At 35.4% G+C, this 25,578-nt stretch overlaps 1 protein-coding gene across 2 annotated transcripts in view; it reads right to left on the bottom strand.

Moving 5' to 3' along the window:
- gabrg3 (gamma-aminobutyric acid type A receptor subunit gamma3) overlaps positions 1 to 25,578 on the bottom strand; it is a 201,146-nt gene that overhangs the window by 134,932 nt on the left and 40,636 nt on the right. For both annotated transcript variants that reach the window (XM_088598299.1, XM_088598307.1), the window contains exon 3: positions 20,764 to 20,831. In XM_088598299.1, coding sequence (XP_088454425.1) covers positions 20,764 to 20,831 — 68 coding nt within the window. The remainder of the gene's footprint in view (positions 1 to 20,763; positions 20,832 to 25,578) is intronic.

The following is a 25,578-nucleotide window of genomic DNA, read 5'->3' as shown; positions in this document are numbered from 1 at the left end:
TATCAGGGCATACAAAGACAAACACACACAGGGTCAAATAATCCTTCAAATACACAGGACCCAACCAGTGACTAGGAGTTCCTGATAGCAACAGATCTTTCAGATGGAAAGTAAATGAAATAAAAAGAATTAGTTGTACCATTCTCTGGTTGACATACTGTAATATTCAATTGACTTTATTGGATTGCCCATAGAGCAGATCATACAAGGTACTGTGCTATGCTACAGTAGCTGAAGCTTGAAACCTGAAGTCGGGCTGTATGAGAAAAATGCAAAGTGGGACCTCAAATCATACCTTGATCAATTTTTCACTCACATTATGGATATTTCACTCTTTGTAACTGCAACTTGATGCCAGTGCTTATACAGTATATTTAAATACATCTGTACATGTTTTTTAGAAACAACAATAATTGCATTAGACCATTCAGAAAAGTTCATGGTGAAATGGGCTGCTTTAGTTATAAAATAAGGCATTACAACCATACAATCAAAATCCACTCATACTGTAACTTTGTGACTGGTAAGACGTCACTTTCCTTAATTTTTTTATCTATACTAGAATACAACTCTTCTGACTAATGCTTGTCCCTTCATTTTATACTGACTAACAGAGACAGATCTTGCTGATATCATGAAGTCTCACAAGATCCCAGTCAGTGACAGGGCTCCTGCTGTGTGTCTTGCTGAGGAAGCCCCTTTCTGGCCTACTTAGCCCAAATGGAAACTTTCAAACACAGTCAGTGAGAAAGCCTGGACTCAAGCATTTGATTAATGAGCCATAGAGCACATTCACTACCTTTAGAGACCTCAACCACATACTGTAAGTCCATTGGGAGGGCTTTACAAATAATATGACATTTATAAGTTTCAAGACTGTTCACGTTTTGCAGAATCTGCTTTATTTGTCACTAGAAAACACCAGTAATTTCCACATTTATTTTTTTTATCTCACAAAACCAGCAAATATTCTCTTTTATTCTTGTTTTGCAAAATGAGCACTTTTAAAGTTATAAGCTTTCCCATGTGTTATACAGCCTATAAAATGTACTTAGCTTTTTCTGAAATTCAGGGCATGACGTACAATGGTTTGCAAATAGGTCAACTTTTCAGATGATGTATAGCCTGTGTTTAATATGGTATGTGTTACTTGGCTTTTTAATCTCTCATTTGTTCTGCATTTATACAAAGCAGATTTTGTACATTTTCTGTTTCAGAACCTTATATTAAACAGTCACACAAATAGCAAGTTAGGAAAAAAAAGCTGCACTGAAGCTCTCCACATAAAGCACTTATAATTTCCATATTCCTACCAAGTTTTAATGAAGTGGAAATGCATACATCATCATAGTTCGTATATAACATTTTTTTTTGTCCAAGTAAGTACTTAAAAAGTATCATTTAAGGCACACAAATCTTGCATTCCCTAATTAACTTTTTTTGCTGTATTTGATTAAGATTCCCCAACTAGTTTCTCCACTAACTACCTGTTTGTGTCTGCAATTTCAACTTTTTGTAGCACCTGATGTTAGTTAATGCAGTCAAAAGATGATACAAAATCTGTAAAGTCCCACTGATATCAGATTTATAGAAAGCATCTCTCTATATGAAATGCTACAGTATATCGATTCCTTCTGGAAAAACCTGGTCATATTTTTGTTAGTCAAGACATTCTATACAAACATTGAAATGTATAATTAAGATGGGCAAAAGCTGCTGTAACACACAGAATAAAATATTTAGGCTTGTATTAGGTTCACATACTGTACATTAGTACCCACTATCAATGTGTTTTTCAGATACACTTACAACTATACTGTAGATAGCATCCAAGAAAAAAATACCAAGTTAACAGGTACTAATCCCAGACAGTTGTAAAGTAATGACTTCATGGTGAAAAGATGTTCTTGAAAAAAGTTGTTAAAGGGGAAATTTAAATGTAAAGAAATTTGTCAATTAAGTCATTCATTCTCTCATGACATTCTCAAGCACAAAGCCATCTGATACTTAGCAGCCTCGTTACCTAGAACAGCAGATTCCTCTGCTTTTCATGCACTCCTAAAACATATTTTGAAATTACAGATTAGCCTTTGGAATCCCCAGTCATTTATATGCAATAAAAAAAAAAACGTGCAGGAGGGGAGCTTTGTTTAATAAAATAATATATACCACTGCCTCTTGAGTTTCTGTATGGGAGCTGTGAATGTTTGGCATGTACAGTACTATGTTGCTTGAGAAGAAAACAGAGACCAAACATTTTGGGATATTGATATAATCTAGGACAGGGAAAATGTAAAATACAGTGAATACTGCAAGCTTTTTGTATCGCACTTCACTGATAGTTACTTAACGTGATCAGTTCCCAGATAGAGTACTACTGTAAATTCTTCTTTAGACAGAATGGTTTTTATTGCCTACAAAATTGTTTAACATACAAAATGCTTACAAGGATATTTGCAATGACACAGTACTTAACATGTAATAGAAGAATCCAAGAATAATTTTTCAATAAGAGGAAAGCAATTATACAGAAATTCACACCCCACAGTCTAAGTGGTAATTTAAATGAATATGACAGCAAATAGCAGTTGGATATAATTTTAATAAAGTTTATTACCTCTCATGATTTTGTTTGGTTTACTGATTACTTCACCCCCTCCTCCCCCTTCTCTTCAGATTTATATATTTAATTCTGTCCATGTGCAATGAACAATATGTTCATTTACATGGTATCACCATGGACATTTTCTATTAAGGGTGAAAAGGGACAAGACAGATTTGGGAAAAAAAGTACTGTACAATAGGCACAAAAATCACAATATAAAGATCTGGGGAAATGTATTTTTGCAATATACATTTGACTTTTTACTGTTTTGTTATTTTCAATTTTCTTATAATCATTTAATAATAATACAATTTCTGGACTATCCACTCAAAGCTCCTTACAGGTAATGGAGATCCCGTCCACCACCACCACGTGCAGCATCCACCTGGATGATGTGACAGCCATAGTGCACCAGTATACTCACCACACATCATGTATCATCATCTTGTATCAGGCATGATGAGAACAGAGTAATGAATCCAGTTCATAGATGGGGATTTATAGGAGGCCATGATTGGTAAAGACCAATGGGAAATTTGGCCATTATGCAGAAGTAACACCCCTACTCTTTTCAAGAAATGTCCTGGGATTTATAATGATCACAGAGTGAGGACATCGGTTTTATGTCTCATCTGAAGGATGGTGTCTTTTTACATTATAGTCACTATACTAGGGCATTAGGACCCACACAGACTGCAGGGTGAATGCCCCCTACTGACCCCACTACTGTAACTCTACTTCCTGCAGTAACCTCAGTTTTTTTCCCAGATGGTCTCCCATCCAGGTACTGACCAGGCTCACACCTGTTGAGCTTCAGTGGGTTGCCAGTTGTGAGTTGCAGGATGATATGGTGGCAAGAACATAAGAACCGATGCAAATAATGGGAGAACATTCAGCACACTGACTCATTTGGTCATCTAGTAGCTAAATCTGATAGTACATTTGTAGTTAAATTAAACTAAAAGATCTTTCAGGGAACTCTTAAAAAGCCTTGAGTCTGGAGCTCCACCACTTGACTGGGAGGCCTGTTCCAGACACCCAAATAGCATTTCCTCATCTCCTTCCCACATAAATTCCCTTCCTATTTCTTCTTATGACCCCCATGTCTTCATGTGACTACTGAGTGTAAAACAATCTCACACGATTCTGTCTACACTATATCTCCATTTCATGTTTTTATTCTATATCCATGCATTGTTTGCTTTTGTATTGCTTCTTCACATTATCTGGATTCAAACAGGAATGAACCTACATACAAAAACAGATTCCTTTCAAGTGCATCTTCCTGCAGCTCAGAATAACTCTTGAAATACTATACAGTACGTCTTGTCTTTGTTACTCCTACCTGTGTGGATTGCTTTGTACTTAAATTAAATAACTTAAATAAATGTTAAAATAATGTTAAATTTCTACAGTAAGTTTTTAATTTGTTTTTCATTGTTTCTGTGTCTAGTGTATATCAGAATTAAGATTACTGATTGGTCAAGAAGAGCACCTTGTCTAAAATGGACCTTCGCAGCACAAAACTTTTTAAAATAAACATTTTCCATTCTTATTTCAATCCATATGCACGCATTACCTCAGTTCCTTATTACTTTCAATTTTAAATTCTTTTATGAGGAACCTTATCAATATAGTTCTGGAAATTAAGTACTATTGAGGGTGATGCATCTGAGTTCTACAGTAGCTGGGATTAGCTTGTTTGCAGTTCTTAGCTTGATCACCCTATTTTGAAAGTTTGAAAAAGTGAGTTTCGTATTCTTATCTTTGGGATATGAAACAAGTAAACAGAGCCTAAGGTGCAAATGATCAAAACATTGTACATTTATATACTGTACCTGTATGAATTTGCTTGCAAAGCAAACTGGTGTCAGGAGCTTATTATTATATTTGTTATTTTATGCCTCCAAGTTCTAACAATATCAAAATTTTTTGTTTCTTATTCAAAGATATCTAGCAAGCAAATGAAACTAAACCTTCCCTTTCTAAATCCTCATTGTCTTCCTCTTAAAATTAGGAATTTTACTAAGAGTTTTTTCGTTGTTTTGTTTTGTCCCACTTTTTAAGTACTGGTGTTACAGTTATACAGAAATTCACACCCTCTTTGGGGCAATTCACCCACCTTTGGGTTACTGTACTGTACATGCTAAGTGAGAGATGAAATAGGTTAACTAGGGTTTTAGGAATAACAGCTCTCATTCAAGTGTGACAGAGAAAATACTATTGGACCATAGAAACCTACAGTATGTGTCAGTTATGAAACAATTATTCAGTACTGCTAGACTGGATTCTAGAGCATATGGCACGCTATTACCATCTGCTATTGCTATGCAATGTGTTGATCCGGTTGTATTTTGTGTGAGAAATGTTATCAATTTCATATAAGAATTCAATAGACCAGGGATCTTAAACTTAAACTTAAACCTGGAGGGCTGCAGTGCCTTCTGGCTTTATAGTCGAACTTCTCATTACATTAATCAAATTATTTCCCCATTTACAAAAGTACAGCTTTGTATTATTTCTCATTTATTTTTTTCCCCTTAGTTGACCACAGAAAACATGTAATGCATTTTCAGTACTCAACTGCTTAACATGTGCAGGCCTGGGGAGAATTATCACCTTTATCTAATTAAACAAAACTATTATGTAACCTAGGTGGAAAAATCTCCAATTAACACTGATTTCTAGTCTTCTGCTATTGGCATTGTGTATAACCCATTCAATACACAGTACGGTAGGTACTAATAGCAGTGCAAAAATCTATGTACTGTAACAGTTGAATCTGTTGCATATTTCCTCTCCAGCTCATGGCAGGCTCATTCTCCTGAGGCTAAACTTACAGGTCTTTTGAAAATTCTGTTTTCAGAAAGTGAAAAAAAGCATTTACTTTCTGAATCCGGACAATATTTTAGTGCCTCTTCATCCATTAGTTTTTATTTATATTTACACTGAGTGGCCACTTCATAAGTTACACTTGCCCTTCCCATGTAATTGACTGTGCAATTAGTGACAGCATCGTACAGTACTGTATGTGCAGACAGTGCTATTTAAAGGAGGTAAGTAGTTACCTATGGATTGTGTGTCTGCAATTCAGAGGGGGAATGGGCAAGTCAAAAGACATAGGTGAGTTGAACACAGCATGGTAGTGGCTACTAGACACGCTGGCACGAGTGTAACAGGAACAGCAACCCTCCCGGAGTTTTCATGCATGACAGTGTCACAGGTGCATCAAGAATGAGCCACCAAGTAACATCCAGCCAGAGGCAGTGCTGTGGTCAGAAAAAGACTGTTGACGAAAGGGACTGACAGAGGCTGACACGACTGGCTTCAGTCAGTCAACTAAAAGCTGAGTACAACAGCGGTGCTGAAAGTGGCGTATCAGAATGCACAACTTGTACCTTGTTATGGATGGGGTTTTGCAGCATAAAACAGTAAGGTGTGGTTGCAGTGGCCTAAGGAACACAAACGCAAGATCCTGGAGGACTGGAAAAACATTGCCTTGTCTGCTGAATCCCATTGCTGTTTCATGCTGATGGGAGGACCAGGATATGGAAAAAACTGCACGATTCCATGGATCCATGCTGCCAAGTGTCAACAATGCAGGCTGGTGGTGGAGGTGTAAAGGTGTGGGATGTGTTTTCATGACACACGTTGGGTCAAGCAATGCTTAAATGCCTCATGACATCTGAACATCATTGCCGATCAGGTGCATCCCTTCATGGCAGCAGTGTACCCATCTGCGGATGGGTTTTTTCAGTGGGACAATGCTCCATGGCACAAGGCTAGGAAAGTCCTGGGATGCTTCCAGGAACTTGACAGTGAATTCAGCTTAATGCAGTGGCCTCCCCAGTCACCAGATCTCAATCCAATCAAGAATCTGTAGGATGAGATGGAATGAACTATTCGGAATAAAGATACATCACCAGCTAATTTGAACCAGCTCTAGGACACATTGGAGTCAACATGGGCCAGCATCCCTGTGCCACACTTCTGACACCTTGTGGAGTCCATGCCCTGATGAATCCAGGCTGTTCTGAAGGCAAATGACAATTAAGTAGATGTTCCTAATAAAGTGACAACTCAGTGTAGATGTTTATGTGGTCACACTTCATAAAATGTTATCTTGATCATTCATGCATGATTTTCAACAGCATAAATCAATTCAGTTTATGGAACCTTTTTTTTTGTTTTGCTGTAAGCCTTCTGACAGCTTTACTTTACAAATTAGGATTAAAAATGGCTCTATTTATTAAAATGAATCTCTTTAGTTTATTCTGTTTCAAATGTAGAACTATAAATTGCTTTTTACTTTCAAACACCACTTCAAGATATCTGTGGGAAATCAGTTCCTATTAGATGCACATCAGATTTTTCCATCTTTATTCAGCTTCAGAATCTATATCCTTAGCACCAAAAGTTCTGTATTTCTTTTTTCTGTAACCACAGCAACAAACTTCATTGATTCTTTCAGCTACTTTATCATGTGGTGCAAAATCTATATCTGTTGTTCTGTCTGCCTGGTTGGGATGAACATTGAGCAGGGCTTATTATTTTATCACTTTTTCACCTTGTAACGTTTTGAGTCCATATTGTTTTACTGTTCTCTTCTGTAATCTGAAGTTTGTGCTATGTTGCTCAATACAATAACCATAATAATGAACACTGTCTGGTAAAATAAGTACCATAAGTACTTGGCTTTGGAGGTATTGCTACCTCACAAATGATCAGCCCACAAATCAATCAAAAAATAATGCTTTTTTACATCTAAACTATAACAGTGGTGACAAACAGTGTTCATATCACCACACACATTTGGAAAATTACACATACCTCCATGCAGTCTCAAAGCAGAGATTCAGACTTAATGAACCATGATTCCAATATTAATTCAATGCAAAAATGCTGTTAAGCCTTTTCAATTATCAATGACAATTATGTCTATGGTAAATAAATAAATCCAAATGTGCGAAGAGGCTCACAATTATTTAAAGTATCATGGCATCCCTTATTAAGCACAGTGAAAAACAATCATTCAATTATGTAACATTGGCAAGGTACATGTTTTATATGGGAGGATCTAACCATTGACAAAACATGGCAGCATTCAAGGTTTATAATTAATGTTAAAGACCACGTAGGATTTTTTAAATATTTTTGGAGATATATCCACCAGAATTTGAATCTTGCAGTACTCTAGTCACTAGCTAGTCAGATTAATTGATAGATCGATAGGACTTTACTGATTCCGAAGGGAAACTGGGGAAAGTCTATCCATAGATATATACTGTAGATAAAGACTTAAAGGAAAACTGATGGGTTCTTTTAATCAGTGATAATTATTTTTCTTTATATTACTAGGAAAAAAAGCTAAAAGATTTGGATGTACAGCTCTCTATCTTGATAATGTCATTTCTAAAATTGAATTTATTGCAATTAGTTTATATTCCCCATGGTGTGGTATGGATCTTGGCTACAGTGCCACTTTGTACTTCACAGAGCAGAGGATTACCTCTGCTGTCTTTGGGCTCATTCTATTGAGCTTGGCATTAAGACACCACCTGCAGATGCTCCTATTCCTTTGAAGATAAAAATGTTATGATTTACAGAGAAGGCCAAAAAACAAAGACGTATGACAATAGAGAAGATTGTGGAAGCCTGTGGGGATTATCAGAAGACAGAGCAAAAGGAAATCAATAAGCAATTCCAAAATTGTTAAACAGCTTTGGAGATGTTAGCTTGTAACTAAACATTTCAACCTTGTCATCCCACATTTTCCCCCTAAGAAAGAATGGATAATTTTGCAGGAGTCAGTGGTGAAACAAAGAGGTTTAAACTAAGTTATATTTTTTCATTATGGTGCTTAATATACCAATTCATCTCAATTTACCAAGGAACCTAGCTTATAATTGAACCAAGAAAAAAAATGTCTTCCAATGCCCAAAGGAAAATCATAAAGATATGAGAATGTAAATACCATCCATTCTGTATGCAACAATTAAATCATATTCATCTGGTTCATTAGTAGCATGTGGCTAAAGGAAAATCTTCAAAGGCCACATCAATGTGTAGTGGAAATTCATTTGTATTTAGTTAATGAGGCATACCAAACACCACAGTCAGAAGAAAAAGAACCAACATCTACTGTACATCCTCCTAGTTACTAAAGGCTGTACAATAAACACTTAAATGTTGCAGTAGGTTTCTAAATATCCGTTGTCTTACACTTACAGTTTTCTAACTTCCCTGATATACAGTATATTTTTACAGTATATACTGAAACTACTGAAACTTCCTTTTATCTGTAATATTACGTATTAAATATTTCCCTGAAGAAAAAGCATTATAATATTCTACTTTAAAAATGTATTTCAATTAAGCATTTTCTGTTTACTAGTCAGATGTCAGAATGTCTGGAACATACTGTAAATAAGAATATACTGTAGGAGGTTTCAACTGAGATGAGGCCCACCGAACCCTTTTGATAGTTACAGTAGCAGCTAATTGATCCAAGGATCTCATCCAGGATATTGAGTTAAACAATGTGGCTGGGTAGGTTGTTCAATACTCCTACAACCCATGGAGTCATAGTATTGACTGTGTCAAATAATACTTATATTTAGAACACGCACTAACTGGTCATAACCAGAAATGTGTTCTTGTATAATGTAGACGGTGGATTTACTTTAGTTGCTGTACAAATAAAATATTGTATAGATGATGATGATGTGATGGTGTCTCTTTGATATTATAAATATGATTGAATAATGTACTTGCACGTAAGACTTATTTAATGGAGTACTGAAAGACCATGCTCAGTCCCATCAATATTTCATTGTACAAGAAAGCTGAAAGCACTACTTTTCTCCCATGGCTTTTAGATTAAATACTAGAACATCCTGCAGTGCCAACCTAAACATAGAAAAAAAAACAGATTAATGCAGACATTAAACAGCTAGAGATAAAACAGAACCCAAACAGAGATATACTGTATAACTATTTCTAGCCAAGATGATTTTACCCTTGTACTGCAATCAGATCCATACGTTAATCCTTATGGATTTATGTTTTGATCCACCAAAAAATTTAGAACCATACATTTTACTATTGCTATAATAATATTGTAAGAAAATATGTACACATTTTATTAAAAACTATTGTTAATCCAATTTCTTACTAAATGAACGCATTATGACATTGTAGTTCAAGTAGATAGCTGCGTCAGCATGCATAGGCTGCAAAGGAACAAGTAAAGGTTTATTCCATGCTGAAAAGAGAAGAAAGGAAACCATGTTTCAGCTGTGGAGCCTTCTTCGGGTGTTAACTTCTTACCACTATAACAGTGACAAATTTATGGGTTTTTATTTTGGTTTTGAAAACCCTAAATACAATATGTGCATAAACAATATAAATCTATTTCAAAGAATCAAGTTTTCTATATGCTATTGTAGTAAATAAACTATTGTATGGTTTATTGTATGCATATAGTACCTAGCAAAAGTATTCAGACCCATCCTATGGTTTCCCATTCTGTGAAATTGCACTTAATTATATTAATGAAAACCTACAGTAAATGCTCAAAATACTTTTAAAGGTAAGTAAAAACAAAGAGAAAAAAGAAATATAAAATATGCTGATTGCATTCTGAAGTATACTGTAAATACCCAACATTTGGTGGAACTTCCTTTGGCAGCAATTATAGCCACATGACATTTTAGGAACAGTACAGTAAGTCTCTAATAGTTTTGCACACTGGCTTTGTGAAATTGTTTCTTACTCATCTTGAAAAATGTGCTCAAGCTGTCTCAGGTTGTTTGGGCATCGCTCATGGACAGCAGTTTTTCAAGTCTTTCCACAGATTCTTAATAGCCATGACTTTGAGAGGACCACTTAAGGGGTTTAACTCCTTCTTATTGTAAAGCCACTCCAGTGTAGTGTAGATACAGTATGGCTTTGTGTTTTGGATCATTGGTCTGCTGAAAGGTTATTTTTTGTCCCAGGTTTACTTCAAAGATTTGCCAGTACTTTGCTCCATGCATGTTTCCATCATTCCCGTTAAGCTTCCCAGTCAATGCTGAGGACAAGCAGAACAGCTGTATACTGTAAGATACAGTAATACTGCCACCACCTTGTTCCCTAGCGGGCCCCGAGATGTTTTTCTTTTGTGGAGTGTATGGGATGTTGTTGACACAGGGACATGAAGTTTCTTTTACAAAACGTCACCCCTAAGTTGTTTTCAAAGGTCCCTTGGTCGCCATAATTGAATCTTGGCTTGAAGATCTCTACCTGTCTGAGGGAGCATAGAGAGACAGGCATACAGAGCACAGTATTTATTCTAAATCACATACAGTAAGCCACTGCTGTGCACACACTCTACTGCGTGGCTCGTCAAAGTAATTTTTCACATCTAATTGAGTTTTGCCACAACAAAAGGATTTTATATTAATTATCCATTGACTTTTTTTGCTTTAAATATGTGGAGTAGGTAATGTATATACAGCAACAAATATTAATTGCTACTTCAAAATGTCATGACTGCAAGCTTGAATGCAGCAAACTATGTAAGTGTCTAAATACTTTTTCAAGGCCCTGTACATCCATATACTGTATACATCAGGAGAAATGAATTGATCTACATATTGTGTTTTTTGCTCTACCATTTCTACTCATGAGTGGGTGGACCCCTAAAGGGATTATACTGCAGATGGGCTCCCACAAGCACAGGACTTACTTCTTTAAAGCTAGGATTTCCTCTGCTACACACCGTTGCCTAGGACACAGAATGACCCAGACATTTAAAAATAGCATTCTTCATGCAGGCACATTAAAGCTGTCTTTCAAACTTGGCTTTATTAATGAGGAGAATCCATTGTTTAGCAGGGTCAGAACATGCGCCTTAGTGACTCATTTATAAAAGAGCGGGTTAGATGACTCCCAGTGCTATGTGTAAAAATCATGGATGTGTGAGCTTCACATTTTTAAGGTTCAGAAACACATAGAGAGTTAAACAATAAAACAACATGCCTTTTATAATTGAAAAATCCAAGCAACAGCTGTTGTGGCCTAATGTCTATTGCTATTTTCACTTTTTTAAGGAGACATCCATCATTACAATTTTTTTGCACTAAATCATAAATATTGCATCTCATTTTTGGAATGACTATATGACTTACTGTAGTGGCAAAACCTGTCGTGCAATGTTCACATTTTCAAAAGAGATTAGAACGGAGATTGTTGGTGTTTTTGTTTAAATTTGTAGTGTTGCCTTCTCAGACTTACAAAAAAAACATTTGAAAACATTTTATTTTTAAATGGAACTGTTTTCTGCATTCCTGAAGAACATTTCTAGTGCTAACATGACAGGTACAGTGGATAATAAATTGAAGTGGAAGTCCTCTATCAATTCACAATATTCCAATTTTCATTGTAGAGGTTGTACAGTAAATGTTAAAGTGAAACTCTGTTCTTGCCTTTTTACACCACCAAGTTTCATTAAAAAAGCATTATCTTGTGCAGACAATGGTGGCAGATACTGTTTAAGAACCAATTTAAACCATTTTCTTTGTGTCTGAGGACTTTCTGCTGATATTCTATATATCTAGCTGATAATTTCAAATAAAATTCAGGTCTGAGATGCAAATTCTTACCTAGTTTGTATTGAGTTCAATCTTTTATTTTTCCTACCAGGCAATGTTGCCGTAAAGATGAAGCATAAAGCAATTGATTTCACTTTACAAAAATGAACAAAGAAAAGTCTTATAACTAACAGTTTTAAAAATTTGTGCAATAGTAACACCTGTTTTTTGGAGCCTTGTAAATTAAGAAAAGGGGAAGAAAATACAAATGAAAGCAAAAGCTACAATCCATTACACCTTCCACACGTAGAAGATTTACAAAGTTCTCAGAAATCAAGGAAAGCAATTTCTTACAAATTAAACTAAAATAGAGCTAAAAAAAGTTATTTCAGTCTTCACAGGGAAGTTTTAAGAAGAGGCTAAAAGGTTGTAATACATTTTAATCAAAATCTTACAATAGTGCTTTAAATTTGGTCAAGTTGCCTTGTCAGTTTGTCAAGAGGTCAGTTGTACAGTACGTTTTCAAACAGGCGAGATTGAAAGATAGATTCATAATAGTCTAGATTAATTTGGTCATTTGTTCAAGTAACCATTAAAAAAGCTGAAAATTAGTTTCGGGGAAATAAATGTTATGCTGCATTGCAGTTTCTAGTACTGTAGAACAGCTTCATGGTTTTGTAAAAGTTTCTTTAATGCTCACTTGCCTCAGACATACGATGACAGTACACAGCTTGATATTTTTCCTGTCTATTTACTACTTTGTAATAGAAAAAAATATAATTCCATGTGGAATTTTGATAAAATAAATAATGTATGAAGACATATGGCCTCTTCTATTTGCCCCCGGTTTAGTGGAACACAATCCTGCAACCAAATGCTTTTCCCAAAGCCTGTTGCGCTGCCATAAAATGTACAGTCTTTCTCTTTACTGTGACAGCCATCTTCAGTGAGGCGATTACAGCTCTCCCTATAGGCAGAATTATGTTCTCTTCACAAACTCTAATGAGACATGTAACTCCAGACACAGTGAGAGTCTGCAACACCAGCAGTGAATGCGTGCCGACAGTCAAGTCCATTCACATTTTTTCTCTTGTTGAGTTCTGATGCACGGGGATATACACATAACTATCTCTGCATTTGCTGAACTCAGGCTGATTCACACTTTCGGCATTTTGTGTTCTTCATTCTTAGAAACACTAAACTCCATGTGTGTAAGCATGAGCCTAATTTATTTCCCTATTATTTAATGAAGTAGCCACCAACCAATGGGAAACAGCTGCCCACAAAGTGTGGGAGACCTGTGGAAAATCTCTGTCTCTTCTCCTGAGGGCATGTACAATAGGTGTAGCATGCCTCCTCCCCTTCCTCTTTCATTGCTTCACACAATGAGTGGTCCAGATGGAAGCTGGCCTGACTCCAATCTCCAGATTGATCTACTGTACACACTCAACACAATCAATTGTGTTTCCTGAGATCAGACAAATGGCCAAACAGCTGTTTCTACCCCTTCTACCCGTTCACACCCCCTCCCTAGAGCCCATCCAAGGATTTTTTAACCACCTAGACATTTCTGCTATCTACCAACCCCTCTCCTAGCATATCTTTCTCTTTGCTCTTGCGTGTAACTCTACTGTGGTAGCAGTAGTAGGAGCTGACCATGTCACCAAGTAGGATAACAAGGCAGAGAGGTACAGGTGTGGTGAGTTCCTTGTATCCATTCATTTCCTCGATGCTCTTTGTACTCTGATCTGGTTAATATAGTAACGGAGACCTCTGTACCTTATTTATAGCTATAATCTTGCACTCTTCTTCCTTGACGTCCCACTACTGCCTAATATACTTCCTATTATTTTATTGTTACCTGTTGTACCCCAAAGGTAGACAATTTTTTACCTCCATACTTGAAAGTCCACTGGTTGCTGTGTAATACATTCCAAATTGATTTTGTTATGGTACTGTAGGTACTCAAAAAGAGGTTAATAAATACATCCATTTAGGAAGATGGGAGAACATTACACACTCAAAGCTAAGGAGAAGCTGCTGGTCTGCCTAAGGCTTGCTAATAACCATGGGACTAGTGTTGAAGAAAAACACTTGTTGCATCCTCTGTGCTTCCCTCCTGCTCCAAGTTCACATGTGTTAAGGCTTCCCTGGCATCCCTTCAATTCTAATTCATTTGTCTCAAAGCCGCACCTACAGCTAACACAATTGCTGTTGCTTCTTGCAACTCCTAAATCACAGCACCCTTGTTTTTGTTCACACTCCCAGTCTTTCTCCCAATATGGCCATGTGCACAAAGTAGCAGGCGCTTACCTGATGCCTTGCTCACTATGACCAAGCTCACTGAGGTACCTGAAGGTCAGCAGCAGGATCTGCTGCTTTTTCACTGCAGGAACCAGGAGCAGACTCAAGCTTTCCCTGATATCCATTTGGAGCTGGAGGCTACAATTTCTCTTTCCACTACAGCAGGACCTCAACAGCACAGTTGTGTGTTCCTAGGAGGTTCATAGGAGGAGTTTAACAAGCATCTACCCTTCAATGCCAATGGTTTTCTGTTCCACTGGCTGGTGATAACTCTTTAAAATGAAAGAGAATATTTGGCTTCACCAATAATCCTGGTTTTCTGACAATGAAGAGTAGCATCCAAGCTCCTCAGGCTACATGACAACCCCTTTGAGGGGTTTGTCAATAAAATAGGAAGAGAAAGAGCTGTGTTAGTCCTATACCCCACCCCCTCCCCTAAAGAGGAGGCAGGATAGGGCAATATGCTCTCTACCAGCCAATTGGCAGCACTGGTGATATAAAGTTCAATCCTCCTCTGTCTTGCAGGTGGCAATATCCCATTTGCTATTGGATGCTCTTCACTTTCAGGAAACCAGGTTTATAAGATTAATCAAATAAGAGTAAGGATTTCTGTTATGTGTTCTGTTCATTTTAAGAATAAAGCTTCTAACGTTCCCTCATAAAATAATGATGTGGCATTTGAATTGTTGCTGGAGTTCAGATTTCTAGCTTTGATATTGAATCTTGGGCATGACTAGTTCTTAACAGTGTTTTACAAAATATGTATTATTTATGATATGGTTGGTCTTTCTCCAGAAAAATCACAATGACACAAATATATAAATTGTCTATATATTTATTGTGCAGTACTGTATGTGCCTCTGAAACAGCTCATCAAATATGACATTTTAATTAAAGTAGTGGCATATACATATCCATAATCAGCGGTCAACTGGTTCAGGACACGGATTAATTGCTTTGGTGCATAACAGGTTTCAAGGGATGTCTATTCTCTTCAAAATACAAAGTAAAAAATGCATAAAGAAAAGGTGTTAGCTGTTATATAACCATGTTAGTGGTATAGCACAAAAGTAAATAATAAAGACATTTCTGAACTGCACACAATAAAAACATTGTCAAGGCAGTGGGGGTTAAAAAAGGGAAGCTATCCTTATGAAAATCCAAAGTTGTTCTCCAAATACTGCAAATTGTGCAACCGATCATTACATTGATCGCAGAGAGAATTGTAATACATTAAGATAGTACAATAGCTCACAGGAAGGTCTAAGAAAGGAATGGGCATTTTTTACAATCATGTACTCTTTTTTCAGACTAACATGTTTGAGCAGTAGTTTTAACTAGAAATTATTTTAAGCAGCAAAATGTCTTTAGCTTTACAGAACTATGGTAACTGTGGACTATTTTCATTCTGTGTCTGAAAATCTACACTATAATAGTTTTTTTTTACAATACCCATGAGATTTTTGCTCTTGGTTCTTTACAAAAGGTTCTTAGAAAGTTGTCTGTACTAAAAATAAAGGATATGATAATTATATAAAAATATTGACATTTATTAGTTACGTTTTCACCTGTAAACTGTCTGGAACATTGAAACAAATTATAGTACTTTTATACTGATCAATGTACAAATGCACTGATTTCATGTAACCTACTGAAATCTGATTTTGTGTAATACTGTATAGTAAAGTATAGGAGTAATAGACTAGAATTACAAAAATATATTTAAAATAATAATGATTCAATATTTGAAATATTTGAATACTGCAAAAAAGGCAAATAAAGCAACAAATCATTCTACTGAGGAAAAACTCATACTGTTAGTTTTTCTTATTATAAAATCACATTTTGGATTTTTTAGTGTTTTACTCATTCACATTTTATTTTAATCTATGCAGAAAAAAAAACAATCTACCCAAAATACACATGAACAAAAATGCACTTCTCTTGAAGCAATTTAAATGAATAATCACAAATCGAGAAGGGAAAATGATTTTTATCCTATTTTGAAAGCACATCTCCTCAGTACATTGTTTAAACTACAATTGAAAATTTTGACATTTAAAAAAAATTGTAAAATAATTACAGGTCAGCAGCTTAATACACCCACATTCAGTCAGCCCTAATAATTTATCTTCATTTGTCACTGCAAGACATCATAAAGCAGCTTAATTATACAGCACATTAGAATTTCAGAATAAAAATAAACAAAACCAAGGCAATGACAAAGAACAAATCTGTGTCTTACAAAATTAACAAATTAGTACAGTATGTTGTAGTCTTGGTGGAAATAAAATGCTGTTGTTGGTATTTACAGTATGTAAAATTACTAATTATTTTACTTCTATTATTATTATTATTATTATTATTATTATTAGTTACATTACATTGTAACAAAAGAAGACTTTGAATAGCTGAACATATGGAAATGGCTTTTTGATGATTTCTTTTATACCCTGACCTGTAAGCACAAGGATACAATAGATTACAGAGGCATTTTGTACATACAGTACTTCTGTCCCAGACCTTCCACCAGATCTAATATTGGAAAGAAATACCAACAGATTAGCTATCAGCCTTCACAAGAATATTACTGAATTCAGAAACATACAGTAACTCTTTTTCACCTCTGAGCTTACCTACGGTACATGAGTCATAAAATCAACTTCTCACTCAACCCACTGTCATAGACACACCATATTAAAACTAATTATGTCTTACAGTAGCTCGGTTAATGGTTTACAAAGAGAGGCAATGCATAGCTGCTAATCTGAGATTTCTTCTGATGTATTGTGAAAGCAGATGTGCAGAGAGTAGCTACAGCTGTATCTTTTATTTGAAAAGAGTCAAAGATGGCTTATTCAGCATACTTAGGAAAGCATCTGAAATAAAAACAACAAGAGGAGTACTTACTGTAGCTATCAGAAAAGAACCCAATGTCCTGTCTTACAAGGCGAAAAATATATTAAACTTGCATCATGCAAGAGAACACATAGTCTTATCCCCTTCAATAGCAGTTCTTACAATGAAAAGGTGATTAAATATTTCTAAATAGAATCTATCAATTATTTTTCATATTAAGCCATTTAAACATTACAGTCATTCTTGGAAAAATCTGACGTCTCCAGTTATGTTTTAATTTATATTTGTATTTCTAAAAAATATGAGTTTGATCTATATAAAATAATCTAATAAATGAGCATCAAGAAATGACACAATTATCCTTAGCCAGAACAATAAAAATCCTTGTTTTGGGAAAAAGAGACCCAGACATCCATTACAATTCTTCAAAGCAATAAATTCTGTTCCCTGGAATATTAAATTTATGACATTCTCAAAGAAATGTCAGAAAATATGTATAAAATTGTTTTTCACAGATGCTAAGATTAAATAGAGGCTATATAGTACTTTTAGAAATCATTTAGAAATTCAAATAAAAAAAATTCTCCTTCACCATCACTCAGATAAAGCTTTTTCAATGATAGTTTGCAAACTAATGTAATACTGTATGAGTGCATAAAATGAAAATTGAAAAGAATGAAGAGACAAGATAAGTGTTTAAAGAGGTGTTGTAGGATGGATTTAAATTCTGAATGCAAAGAATTTTCAAGGCTGAGACAAAAGTTTTTTTTTTCTATTTTTACTATCTTAGATCTTAAATGCATTTGTCTGAAAGTAAACCATGTAATTTTTTTACTTAATAATCAAGTGTTTTGTTTTTTCATGGTACTGTAAGTTCTGCTAATCAAATCATATTCTAAATGTAATTATTTCTAGATTGTTTTATTTTACAGTTCAGTCATAATCATTCAAAAAAGATTTATTTGGAGAAAACTGACCATTCTCTGTATTTATAATATATATTGTATAATATAGAGGAAATTTAAACATTGTTTTGTTATCCATTCATAAAACTACCATTAGAACAAATACATTGACAGACGCATTGTACTGAAACACTAAAAGTAACATTAAGTATCTAAGCCAATAGTATGCAAATGATTACATTTTGGCTCACAGCAACAAATTCAGTACCGCAGGGAGAGAATGAGGACACAGACAAACTCCTCCAACCTGTCCGAACATTAAGCCATTCATCTCATGACACACTGGAAGTTCCACAATTCCTAACAGGAGAGTTAGCACTGATTGGAGAGTGACACCACTGACTGACGACATTGCAAGCAGGAGTCATTTTCTTGCCAAAAGTCTAAACAGGCCTTGCAGACTAATCCCAACCCTATTCTAGGTAGCACTCTCTTAAATGTGTACCTCCATTTATTCCACGTTTGAGGAGAACATCATGCCCAGATTGCAGACATGGATCAAAATCCTTAAATGCACGGATCACCCAGGAGACTATTTAAAGATCAGCAACACTACAGTATCCTCAGCACACAATTAAAAATACATTTGGGATTATATGGGACAAAAAAAACAAGAAGCGTTTCTTTACACATCACACAGTATGAGCACACTGACAAGATTATACTGCCGTGCTAGAGACATTTCTATGTAGGTAAAATTAATTTACTGATATGAGTTTTTTTAGTGATTACTTTCAGTCTATGTAAATGAGAGCAAATGGTGTTTATATCAGAAATTCAGGACAGAAGTTAAATCCTAATCTTGCACACTTCTGTTCACCTACATACTGTACAGTATATAGGTCCCGCACTCAGGACTCTTGCAGTAAACTCACCCAATCAGTCCTCGCTAAAGTAGTGGGGGAGGTGGGTTTGGACAAACTGTAGGTTACCATTTCCACAGTTAGAAAGTCATGCCAAATACTTTATACATACAGCATTTGTCTCTCTATTAAATTCATTAGGATCTAACCAAACTACTGGAACCTTATTTATATGTCAGAATAAAGCACAAGACAGTAGCTGACTTCATAATCAGAATTCTTTATAGGGACATGCTCAAATACCATAACATGCACAAGAGGTCATGACATTTGTTTTAGCATTGCATTGTAACAAGTGCTAGAAATGATGCTAAAACATTTTTTTACATTATGTCATTTGAACATGTCCCTCTAATTAACTGTATGTGATTATTACATCTTCAGTAGCTGTTACGGAGGGATTATGAAGCAATTTATGCAGCAAGATTCAAAGAAGACAAATTTATGCTGGAATAACTGAACATGCAGTAGTTAAGTGATACTGTATGCTTTGCCTTCAGCCACTGGAAGTGTCACTATTCCAGCACAGACAATATGTTGGAATGTGATACTGTTCTTATAAAGAGGTTAATACTCTAGCCTTTTGTTTAGTATTGTAACGCATACCGCCATCAGGGTGTGTAAGAGCCGGCTTACCAGAGCGGTGACGTCGCCACCCTTCCCTGTGATAGCAGGACTACAGCTAGTGGGCTGTGGAGAGATCTCTCTTTGGCTCACCGGGCTGGGTCACTGCAGAGTGACACAGGAGTCCTGGGTTTGAGCCCCCGACAGTGGGGGGCTGACCTAATGTGGCAAGGGTGCCCACCTGAACCACTGTAGTGTTACATTGGTGTCAGAAGTGGGGTGGAATAGCCCTTCGCTGGGGATGGCGAGTTAAGCGGGGGAGAGTGTAACGCTTATGGCCATCAGGGTGTGTAAGAGCCGGCTTACCAGAGCGGTGATGTCACCGCCCTTCCCTGTGATAGCAGGACTACAGCTACTGGGCTGTGGAGAGATCTCTCTTTAGCTCACCGGGCTGGGTCCCTGTTGAGTGATGCGGGAGTCCCGGGTTCGAGCCCCCGACGGTGGGGGGGCTGACCTAATGCGGCAAAGGCGCCCGCCTGAACCCCCGTTGTGTTACAGTATGTTTTAAGAATATTTATATAAACATTTTAAAAATACAAGTTTAATATATCCAATGATCACAATGTCAAATCAAGAATTCAAGACATACAATAGTCTAAATAAATTTTGTCACAAACCCTGAAATAATGACAAGGTTACTGTGCAATGCTATAATAAATGTACAAAATACATTTATTAGAACCCTCATTTGGCCATTCCCAAAGCAGAGATCTGACTCAGTTTTATACTTATTTAATATAACGTGATTCCATACTGATCAGATTTTTGTTCGTATAATGAAAAACCTAAATTAGACTATTTTATCTGATCTGCAAACTTGCATAAAAACATTTCATCTCGGGCTTTAGAACCATAGCGATGGAGTTCCTCTCTCATTTTGTAACTGCACAAAACCCCACAATGACATGTTCTCTTATAATGTCCTAGTGTCCACATCTATATCACATTAATGATTAAATGTCATCACTTACCATGTTTATGGAGGATACAGGCCCAATGCTGTTAACATATATGTCAACATCTATGACAGTTGGCTTTACTGTAAAACAAAGAATTAAGAAAATGCAAAGTTAGATGTTGTAGTTGATTGAGCTCTGCAGATTCATCTGTACATGTTAAATACAATACATTATCATATCTGAGCTCTTGAAATGTAGAAGAAAGGTGATTAAATGTAGAACAAATATTGTAGAAGAAATATTGTTAGTGATCTTTCCCATTGAACTACCAGTGCAGTTGATTACTTTGCAAGTCAAAAGCAAGAAAAAAACAATTCACTGCCAGAAGGCAGAGGCATTGAAAGCTTTAGTTTACCACTACCTTCATCCACCTCATGGTTGTCTAAAACCATAGAATCAGAGCTGTAGTCACTGTCACTGAGAATAACATTTTCTGCTCTCCTTTCGGCTTCAGTCTTGCCAATAAATATTCTCAGTCTGACATGTGCCTCAAATTCCTACATATCTCAGCATGAAAAAGGCAAAACATTCCTCAAAGTTCTCAAAAATATTTTTCAACCTATTTTGTGCTGTTTTTTTCATACTGCAAATTAAACAATAAAAGGTTAATTGTGATTGTTATAGTGAAAATTTAAAAAGAAGAATGGTATGTCTTGCTTTTAACATCTCTTTTTGTCTGCATCCTACAGTACATTTGTGGCAATTTACAAGCATCAGCCTCAGATTTAATGCGAGAAATCGTTTAAAATATTATACTGTATGGCATTATTTAGAACTTTTTGATGGACAAGTAAAACTAAATGGTTGTGTTGGTAATATACAAATATAAATACTAATTTTATCTCAGTTTCATTTTTCAATTTACTTTTAAATTGAAATATGAATCTATTTCATATATAGTTCATAAACTTTTTTGTGGTATTTGGTTTAAGCATAGCTCTTTCTTAAAGGGTTTTTAGAAATGTTGAATGCTGAACTATTAAGTACAGTACGCAACAATTTCTGAGTACACTCTTACAAAATGCTGAGATAGTACATTCATGTTCTTTGCTTTGCCAACCACACTGAGGTTGTTCTCACTATGAAAAGTTAGTATATAACATTAATAATCATGTATCAAATCAAGTGAGTGCAATCAAAGCTGAACAACCAGTTACAGAACAGGATGTGTTCTGCATGTCTTAAATAGTCTGGGCTGTGTCACTCAAGCAGCATACTCTACATACTGCATCAGAGGGTAAACATTAGTGTGAAATGACTTTAAAAGCACAAATGACTACAAAAATATCATCCCAATAAAAATGAAATCATATTCTGGGTAACATTTGTTTTCAATACATTCTCAAAATTAATTATGCAAGAGCTATCTACATTTATAGACTCATTGTATGAATTGATAACAGGTCTAACACAATTTACGCCCATGGAATCAATCAATTACACAGCAAGAGCACTGTGTCTTATTCTATGCATTTGCTAAAAGGGGATGCTTGAAAGGAAAGACCCCAGAGAATTAATTTAATATTGATTGATGTTGTTATGGCCTGCTTTATAAAACATGTCTTTGAATTCCCGCTACGTATTTAGTGGTCTACTTTGCTCATTTAATTACTGCCTATTTTGGCAATTTTATGCATCACTTAAGTGATTATCCCCTTCATAGTCATGGATTAACTCTAAATTCCCTTATACATATAGATAGTATTGAATTGCCGTTTACCTTCATCAGTGGTGTGAATAGAGGAACAAGCAATTAAACTGATCTTTTTACAATTGTAATATTGAAAATAGGAATATTCTCAGTTTTCCACAAGAGAGAAGATCAAGTTAAAATTGTACCCATTACAGATCACAATAGAGCTGAATATTTATTGAGCTTTGGGAGCTGTGGATTCAGAACTTCCCAGGTAAATAGATTTTCTAAAACCTTTCTAGACATCTAAAGGGAACTAAAAGCAATTTATCAGGCGTCAGTATAGATCACACAATTCTTATCACTTTAAGAAAAGCTTATTAATGGGAAGACCTATGAAAGTCAACTCATTTCACAGTTTAGTTTAGCAACAGCTATTTTATAAGATAACTGTTTGATTGTTTATCTTCTTCTTTTGATATCTAACACTACAGCTAACAGCTTCAGTTTGATTCATTTCCTAGACCTTGACCAATCCTTGGACATGACATGTCAGTTCATTGTAAGTAAAATATTCAGCTGATGAGATAAAATCATAGTAAAAACTGCGTTGTCAAAAACTATTTTCCCAAGTGCATTTACCTTGTACCAAGGCCTAGTGTAACCAAAGAGCTTATAAAGGCTACTTTTGTGAGACCGTAGCAAAATGAGAATTGAGGGTTATTAAGAAGAGCTAGGAAAGTAAAAAAGTCAGAGAAAACATTCTAGTAAAATTCTGTCATGTCGGTCTTGTCATTCTAAACACAAAACAGATAACAGTCTGATAATACAGTATGTGGGTTCCACCTCTTTCTGAACATACAGTACTTCAGCAACAAGAACAAAGTCCAGTACATATGTGTGTAAATAATTGGGCATTTTAAAAGAACATTCCTAATCTTTGTAGAAACACTATTAAAATAATTTAACTTAGAGATTCTTATCACTATAAAAAGTCAAACAAGCTATATTATTTGTCTCCGTTTCAACACTGTTGATACACAGTTGGAAGTTTTATGCATTCTTCACATTCAGTTTGGACATTGCAAATTAGACAAGGTCATTCAGCCCATCTAGCCCATTTGGTAGAAAATGATCCAATCATGTTAGGATACCACTTATATACTGTAACTAATGTGGGTTTGCAATGGAAAAGAAAGATTCAGGACAGATATCTTGGAAAAAAATGATACGGGATTTAATATTTATTGAAAATTTCACTTTTGTTTAATCAAAATATTTAACTTTATTCAAAGTTTCTCTCTTGCTTTGGAAGCACTGGCCTCTGACAGAAGTGCCTTGTCAAAACAGGGTTAGTTGCTTTGGGACAGAATACTTACAATGACACCTGTTACAGCTGTCAGAACTCATTCAAAATGAACCCAATAATATGGAAACAAAACACCATCTGGACACATTCATTATCATGTGTACAGGTAGGTGACTTTCCTAATGACAGGCAATGTCCTGATATGACTTGATTTAAAGGTGCACTGGTAAAGTAGTGATTTTTAAAATAAATACAGTAGCATTATAACTTTTATTCTCTTGTAATACCCTATTTTGGAAATAAGAAAACTGAACATACTGTACTGACATACTGCTCTCTCAGGACTTTTAAAGTGCTGCTCTCTCAGGACTCTTAAAGTGCACAAAGTGTATCAGGGTCAGATCAAGTTTTAATGTGCTTCCTTAGCTTTTTAAATACAATACTTTTTTCCCCCATTTTTATCATCCTATTTATTACAGTAAAAAAAAAATTCTCACTCTGCTTTACATAGCAGGTTCTAGTTTGCCATTATTGTCAGCCCTTTGGCCACTAAAGTCAGCCCTTTTTAACAGTTGTCAAAACGTCAAAGAAAAACTCAACAATCTCTACTTCATAATTGGCTGACCTCAAATTATGCAACTTATGGCAATATTCCTTTAAAAATGTTTTTTTCACATAATCATATAGCACAATACAGGGACCACGGGGCTGATTTTAAATAGCACAACCTATATTTTCAAAACATTCAGAATGTATCATAATTACTGTAAGCTGGTATCCAGCTTTTAAGAAGTGTAAAAATTTAAATCGGGAAGAACCAGACTGAAATGAAATTATGCAGGATCTTTTTATGTAACTATTTTGGTGACTGGATAATCAAATCTGCATCTGGGAATTTTACATAAATAGAATATTAAATGTAAATAAGAGCTACTAAACAGAACACAAAAGTACCACTCTTTGTAATGAGATTACCAGAGTCCATGAGTACAACAAAACTCTGGTGTCTTTCCTCCTAAGCTGACAATACAACTCACAAATCTTCAACAGAGTACACAACTTGTAATACATGATTTGTTGCCTGCGCTAGGAAATTAAATACTAAAATCATTTTCAGAAAATAACACTCCAAAGAAAGTCGACTACTAAAAATATCTAAAACATGACCTGTATTATACACTTGTCACAACAGACAGACTAAAGAAGCATTTCTAAGAATGGTCTTTGCTGATCCTATTAAAATAATAAAATGTTTTTTCTTTTGCCGTTTGTGCATTCCTCACATGTTACTTCATTAGATGCTATTTGATAGACAGCCACATCACATATCATGACAGTTCAAACTGCTCGGCTTTTTGATTTGCTAAACATTAGGTGCCAACAACTAGGAGAGTTCCCTCATCAGATTACTTGACTCTGACAAATCTGGTTGAAACTCATTTGAATTACTCAATTATCTTTATCTCAGTATTAAAAATAAATGTATCCATAACATTCAATGTTAAATATCCTTGAAACAGTCTTATGTAATATAATAAACTGATGTAATGTGTGAACCCAATAAATCATGGAATTAACATACTGTAAATCAAGTCAGTGATTTTTAAAGCATCCTCATGTAAAATATTATTTTGCACTTTCTAAACAAGCATACTTGTTAGAGAGGGGAGGTTGGTTAGTATTTGAAAGATATCAATATTTATCTATCCGCTCATTTGTATCCTTTCTCATGTTCTAAATGAGGAGAGCAGACTCATTTGATAACTAATCACAAACATTCCAGGGTATTTTACAATAGGTAATCAAAGACCCATCAATATTTCAGATGCATCTTTCATGACTAAGTTGAAATACAGTAGCAAATTAAATGCCAAGATATGGATTT

The sequence above is a fragment of the Lepisosteus platostomus genome, chromosome 2 (assembly GCF_059453375.1).
Source record: "Lepisosteus platostomus isolate fLepPlt1 chromosome 2, fLepPlt1.hap1, whole genome shotgun sequence".
Classification (NCBI taxonomy): Eukaryota; Metazoa; Chordata; class Actinopteri; order Semionotiformes; family Lepisosteidae; genus Lepisosteus; species Lepisosteus platostomus.
Note: the sequence above shows the minus strand (reverse complement) of the source record. Positions and strands in the feature narration are given on the sequence as shown.